This window comes from Salvia hispanica, chromosome 4 (assembly GCF_029641045.1).
Source record: "Salvia hispanica isolate PSC_SH4W2 chromosome 4, Shi_PSC_v1, whole genome shotgun sequence".
NCBI lineage: Eukaryota > Viridiplantae > Streptophyta > Magnoliopsida > Lamiales > Lamiaceae > Salvia > Salvia hispanica.
In genome coordinates, this window is record NC_142695.1 from 58104539 (window position 1) to 58112346 (window position 7808).

At 33.8% G+C, this 7808-nt stretch overlaps 1 protein-coding gene across 1 annotated transcript; it reads left to right on the top strand.

Annotated features, from left to right (window-relative positions):
• On the top strand, positions 1 to 3283 carry LOC148929704 (receptor-like protein EIX2). The gene is made up of 2 exons (XM_089070074.1): positions 1 to 2958; positions 3096 to 3283. Exons 1-2 carry the CDS (start codon positions 76 to 78, stop codon positions 3099 to 3101), a joined length of 2889 nt encoding a protein of 962 aa, XP_088926200.1. The 5' UTR covers positions 1 to 75; the 3' UTR covers positions 3102 to 3283.
• The last annotated feature ends 4525 nt before the right edge of the window (positions 3284 to 7808 follow it).

Sequence of the window (7808 nt, forward strand, 5' to 3'; positions counted from 1 at the left end):
CATGAGAAATGTCTACGTAACATCTAGGTAAGTTGGATCTCGTTTTAGGAATTTTACCTATTTAAACTGTTGACAATGGAGTATTCCATAAATACAATTCACTTCAATACGTCAGTAAAGAATAAAGATAGTATGATTTCTAAAAAAATAATACTAGCAATCAAGTTTGTTCTTGTTGTTCTTTCTTGTGTGTTTGTTTCAGGATACGCACAAGTGAGATGCATTGAGAGTGAGCGAGAAGCTCTTCTAACCTTCAAGAATGGCACCTTCGATGAGTTTGATATTCTCTCATCGTGGCAGGGCGACGAATGCTGTGAATGGCGCGGTGTTGAGTGCAGCAACACCACTGGCCATGTCATCATCCTCCAGCTTAACAATATTGATAATGATTGTAAATGGAAAGGTAGTGATGATTGTCACTTGGAAGGTGAGCTTCGTTCTTCATTGCTTGAGTTGCATCATTTATATTATCTTGACCTTAGTCGGAATGACTTTGGAGGCAATCCGATTCCAAAATTCATTGGTTCCATGAAACAATTACAACACTTATCTCTTTCGGATTGTCGCTTTTCTGGTAACATTCCTTCTCAGTTAGGGAACCTTACCAATCTACACACACTTGACCTTAGTGGGAATGACTTTGGAGATAATCCGATCCTAGAATTCGTTAGTTCCATGAAACAGTTACAGCACTTGTTTCTTTCAAGATGTAGCTTTAATGGGAGTGTTCTTCCTCAGTTAGGAAATCTTACCAACCTACGCTCACTTGACCTGAGTGATAATGCTTTTGAAGCCATTCCAATCCCAGAATTCATTGGTTCCATGAAACAATTACAACACTTGTCTCTTAGGAGTTGTAACTTTTCTGGAAGCATTCCTCCCCGGCTTGGGAACATTACCAATCTACGCTCACTCGATCTCTCATTTAACTCTTTGAGTTCCATATCTCCTTTTATGTTTTCTTCTGTACTTAGATCACTCGAAACATTGGATTTGTCTTCTAATCAATTCACAGGATTGATGCCTGACCCGAGAGCGTTTCCTTCATTGATAAGACTTGACCTTTCATACAATAACTTTACAGGCTCCATTCCTCTAAGTATTGGCCAGCTCTCCAATCTTCAATTTCTAAATCTATGGGATAATTCTCTGGATGGTTTAGTTCCTTCAAGCATTGGCCAACTCTCTGAGCTTCAATTTCTAGGTCTATCTAATAATTCTTTGAATGGTTTAGTTCCTCCAAGTATTGGCCAGCTCTCCAATCTTCAATTTCTAGATCTTTCTCATAATTCTTTGGAAGGTTTAGTCTCTGAATCCCACTTCTCCAAGCTTTATAAGCTGAAGTCACTGGATCTATCATTCAATCCATTATTGATGCTGGATTATGCCCCTGACTGGAGTCCTCCTTTTCAATTGAACAACATATATTTAGCCGGGTGCAATGTGGGCCGATTTCCAAAATGGATTCGAACTCAGAGGAATTTATTATCCCTTGATCTCCGTGGTGCCAATATAACAGATGAAGCCCCAAGGTGGTTGTGGAATATGTCTTCATCATTGGAACACTTATATCTCTCCGACAATCAAATAAGTGGTACAGTTCTGAATCTCTCATCCATGTCCATTCAGTATATGGATCTTAGTTACAATCAATTCTCGGGTCATATACCATCATTTCCTGCCTATGCTTATGTTGTTTTATTGAGTGGAAATATGTTCTCTGGTTCAATTTCATCTATTTGCAAAACTCTCCAAGAGAATCTTAACTACCTTGACCTCTCCAATAATCAGTTGGAAGGGGAGGTTCCCAACTGCTGGGAGAATATGCCCAACTTGGAGACCCTTAATTTGGCTAACAACAACTTTTCGGGTGATATTCCTCTCTCTTTGGGAGATATATATCGTCTCACTATACTACGAATGCATAGTAATAATTTATCCGGTGAATTGCCTAACAGTTTGAGACTTTGTCAAAGATTGAGATTCATTGATGTTGAAGGGAATAAGTTAACAGGAGAGATCCCCACTTGGATTGGCCAGCTGAATGGAATGCTCTTTCTAAACCTTCGTGGAAATAAATTGCATGGTAGTATTCCTTCCGAGATATGCAATCTTACTAATATTCAAATTCTGGATTTGTCTATAAACAATCTATCTTGGATAATTCCTGATTGCTTCAACAATTTTACTGTCTTGTCCGGTGAGAATGAGCCCTTAAGTGCACTTGAAAATGAATTCATTTTCCGTCCAACATTAATTTACAAGTATCTCCCCGCCGGTCCTGTACCACGTATTGAGCGCTATGGCTATTCCTCATTTCAATGGAAAGGAAAGGAATATGAGTATTGGAAAAATATCAGGCTTCTTAAACTCATTGATTTTTCAAGCAATAGATTGAGCGGAAACATTCCTAAATCATTTTCCACTATGAGGGGGTTAAGATCCTTGAATCTATCAAGAAATAGTTTGATGGGAAATATAATTCCAAATATTGGTAGTATGGAGGTACTAGATTCTCTTGATCTATCTCGGAACCAACTCTTTGGCAAGATACCTACAAGTTTGGGTGAAATACACAGTCTTGGTTTTCTTGATTTGTCGAACAACGATTTGTCTGGAAAAATTCCAACAAGTACTCAACTGCAGAGCTTCAATGTATCAGCTTATGCCGGAAACAATGGACTATGTGGCGACCCTCTGCCAAAGTGCCCGGGAGATATCTTGAGGCCACCCACCACTAATTCCGAGGAAAACATGAATGAGAAAGATGGAAGGATCTTCTCATTTATGCAAGAAGTTGGCATATCAATGGGCTTTGGTTTTATCTTCGGATTTTGGGGAGTTATTGGCTCATTCATACTGAAGAAATCATGGCGAATTGCATTCTTCAACATGTTCGATGATGCTAGAGATTGGCTTTATGTCAGGATTGCTCTGTGTGTATCCAAATGGAGACAGGTATATTAAGTTATTAATATGTCATGTACTTAAATACATTTTTAACATTTACTTGGATTTGTTATATTCACATTACTTTTTAAATATTAATGTCAATATTTCATTTTATGGAATCGTAACATTCCCAATTTTTTCAGCGGTGAAACAACTTGCTTAGCATTCCATCAAGGTGAACAAACTTATGCTGGTGATATTTCCAAGTTATTGTAATTTGTATTCAGTCTTTTTATCTTCATTTGTAAACTTTATGTTTGTTTTTTACCTTCTAAACTTTATGTTGGTGTGTATTTTTTTTTATTCCAGAATGGATGTTTGTGTTTTGGTACTTTCACTTTATTTTCGTAGTTGTATGTGGTTCTTATAAAATGAGTGTTACGTTTGTCATTTGGGTATACTAAGCAAACATAATGAAATAAGGTCAATTCAAAAAGGTATTGGTAAATTCATACATTAATGACTCCAAGTTATCAACAAGCTAGATTACCTATGAAATTAGCTAATTTCCAAATAAAATAAGGACCCATTCGGTTCACACTGCACATGACTAGAGACCATGTTTATTCTTATATCCTGTTCGATTGCCTTTTCTCCAAAAAAAAAAAAGACATGGCCACTGACAATGTATCTCATTCCCATCCCACCACCAAAGTAGTAAGATTACAATGTGTATGTGTCTAGTCATCATCCATATGATCATATCACCTTATTCATTTTTAATCTAAGATAAAGTCTATCTTGGCTTATCCTATATCTTGTCTAACAACCAATCTCCAATTAAAAAGATTATATTCTATCATCTCAAACAACAAATTCACAAAACTTCCCAATAAAGAATCAGCTAAAACAATAAATCAATCATAATTCATAAACTTTTGCATGACATCAAATGTAAAACACAAGAAAAGTGAGGAATTTATCGAACTCGGATGGCTTATTCTACTTTTTGAATTTGTTAATATAAAGAATTTTATCTCTGAAGAAAATTATCCAAATTGTGATTATAGGTCAACGAAATAGTAAAATCAATATTAGTTTTTTTTAAAAAAATTGTTTCCCAAAATGATATTCGTAAAACAAAGGCCTGGTATAAACAGACCGAGGCTGGTACGGAGTAAAATTTATCTGGGCTTACGATGGGCCAAATATTGGGCCTAGGAAATATATATGGGCTTTCAACATATAAACGTGCCCATTAACCATAAATTAGTTTAGCCACTTTATATTTTATATATATATCCTTTTTTTTTTTCTTCAGTTTGAGTTTACTAATCCGATTCAGGATTATGTTATTTTCAATTTTTGAATTACTCTTTAATTGTAATTCACACACACACCACAAGTTGGGTGACTCACACTCTAAATAATTGGTTGGACTTGAAGGAGAAACTTTGAACTAATTAAATTGTGTTTGGTCATCTTTTAACATAGTACGTTGTTATAATTAATTAATCCGAAATTAGAGTATACAATTTTTTCAATTTAAAAAAATTAGCGCTTTGCTATTTTGGTATTTTTTTTCATTGGCATACTCCATATTTTATGTTGTACTGTATTTGCAATTATTGAAGAGTTCATCTCTTGATTTAGTGATGAAGTAATTTCCAGGAAACCATAAATTTACCTTATATATATAGACTATAGTGTAGGTTGAATCAGTCTAACTCAACAATAAATTTTTTGGTCTATAATTGAATTAATTGAAGAATTTCTCTCTTCAATTATTAGCGAAGTCTTTTATAGGAAACCATAATTGAGATATATTGGAAAAATGACTTTTAATTCTTAACTTGACTAAGTCAATATTGGTGATCACTTTTTCAATTGCTTTCTCTTTCGCACTAACGGGTAACGTAAAGATATAAAAGTATTGTTCGATGCGCTTCAACTTGTTGCTTTTGATTTTTCGGTGATTTTATATACCTTTAAAACAAATCTTTTTATTTAAATTAAATGGATCAAATCGTTGCAAGTGTTCATTTCATGTTAATTTCAGAGGAGCTGAACGTTTATATTACATAATGTTTTCGAATTTGTTATTTATTTTATTTATTGTTATGATAGCAATTTCCCCAATAGATGCCAGAGACATATCTGCGTAGTGCTGGTTCAGATTTTGAAATTTGATTTTTATGCTATTCATAAAATTAATATTGTTAATAACAAGATATAATGACACACCCCAACCCTTATGACTTATGCACTTACTATAAATAAATTCAAATTTAGAATAAACAATCCACGTGTCAACTACATAAAATTCACATATTATATTAGGTACATATTTCAAACATTCTAAACTGTAGTGGGACCCTCTCACCACTCTATATACTATACATTTATCTACATGCAAAAAAAAAATGATGAGGAGGAGAAGGTTTCCAAAACGCGTCAGCCGCCGACCCTTATAATAACTGTCACTCACATCAACCCACGCATCATTGATATCTTATTCCTGAAAAATATTAGTGGTTTATATGAGCCACAACTCAGTGTATATAAACCTTACCTTTAATTCCACAGCTCAAAAATCAATCATATTCTTTGACTAATATATATATAACAATTATCAACAAATATAAAAAATAATTTCATATACATATGCACATGCCACTCTGTTCGGTTTATTATTCTGTGATAGTTCAAGCCTGGTATCTGCCCGGGATTTCTAATATGCCAATATGATTTGACCCGAAGGTCCCACTATGATTTGACCCGTAGGTCCCACTGTGAATTGACCCGTAGGTCCCAATATGATTTGACCCGAAGGTCCCACTATGATTTGACCCGAAGGTCCCAATATGATTGACCCGAAGGTCCCAATATGTCCACTATGATTTCAGATCCAAGACATGACTATCACAGATCCTCTTTAATCAAAGATTCATGTAATTCCAATACCATATGCAAAACATATCTATTGCACCAATCACATATCCTTATCATATTCCACTAAATAATTCCAATATAATATACTATGAATATGTTTATTGCACCAAGCATATATCTCCATCATCACCACTAAACACATATCATATCAATATCACATCGTATAATCCAATTATTCACTTCAACTCAACACATAGCAATTAACCATATAAAGCATGTAAAATTAAAAGTGTGATTTATACACACCTGATTACGATAAGATAATCTAACTAGGCACTTGTTCATGCTTCTCGTCCAAAATCCTCGATTATAAAAGTGAGAGTATATGAAAATTAAATCCCTAAACCTCATCTCGCATTCGCTTATTCTATTTAATCTGTACTCGTAAATTTTGATTTCCATCTCTCTGAAACTTTGTTCTATTCTTTTTAGTTTCCTCCCTTCCACTCTCTAAGATGTATACATATATAAACTATTTATGTATATATTCTGGAAAAACTTAAGTCGGCTAGATCGATTAATTTTATTGAAACACCTAAGCACAACGTTCATGCATCATTTCCCTTAATTACACGTGTACTCCTTTGCACATGTATAAAACCTCAATTTCATTCTTTTAAAGCATTAGCTATAAGTATATTATTTATAAAACTTTAGTAACTAAAAGATTTCATAGACTTATGCAAAGAGCTATACAAATATGTACATATATTGCACGAGACGTAAATATATATACTTAGTGCATATCAGAAATATTATTTAAATAAATTCTAGTTACTATTGTCACATATGTATATGATATATGATTAGCTATATATTCAATTTATATGACGAAAATGTATTAAGAAATAAAATACATTATTATGTAAAATTATGCAATGACAATATAATATGATAATATGCAAAATAATGCAGGTTTCGGGTTAGGGATGTCATAATTCTTCCCCTCTTTAAGAATTTTGTCCTCAAAATTCATTTCGTTCTAATTTGACGTACTCAATGAAATTGCTAACCCGTAACCAGACGTGGATAGTTCTTTCTCATCCTTTTCTCTGTTTCCCAAGTTGCCTCTACGACTCCGTGATTTCGCCAAATAACTTTTACCATTGGAATAGCTTTTTTTTTTCGCAATTGTTTCAGCTGGCGGTCCACTATATTGATTGGTTCTTCTATATAACTCAAATTATCAGAAATCTGTGGATCAAGATTTTTCAGAACATGTTAAGGATCTGATCGATAAAGCTAGTGACGTAGAAAATATTAAGGATCTGTGTCAACTCTGGAGGTAATGTTAACCTATACGCAAATAGTCCAACTCTTTCAACAATATCTCACGGTTCAATATAATGAGGACTCAACTTACCTTTTTGCCCGAAGTCGAGGTGAAACTCACAAAAAGACTTTATCAAGACCGAGATAGTAAATAGCGGATGTCAATATATAAGATAGTAGAATACCATATAACCGTTCCTGCAGATAATGATGCCAAATCTTCAAAACAAAATAGTTTCGCTAATAACAGATTTTGAACAGAATAAGAAACACCTTGTACTTGCGATTGTTACGACGCATAAGCAATAAACTTTCCATTAGGTCAAAAGATAACCAAATCTATGTTTCAGCACAGCACTATAATAACATAATATCTTGTACTTAATTTTTTTGGAATAATAATCGAGAAACATTTCCAACTGAAAACCAGATCAATCTTTTGTAGATCCACTTATATTCCACGACCTGACACCACGTGTCTCAACAATACCACATGTTCTAGCAAAAACTCACATTTACTCAACCTTGCAATAATAATCTGTTTATCTCGCAGAACTTGTAATACTGACTGCAAGTGATTAACATGCTCATCTGTACTTCATGAATATAATAGTAAGTCAATAGAAATAATCACTAACGGATCCATGAATAGTTGAGATAATTTGTTCATCAATACCATCAATAATTATAGG

Coding starts and splice junctions, on each gene's coding strand:
- LOC148929704 (XM_089070074.1), top strand. CDS start 76: ATGGAGTATTCCATAAATACAATTCACTTCAATACGTCAGTAAAGAAT.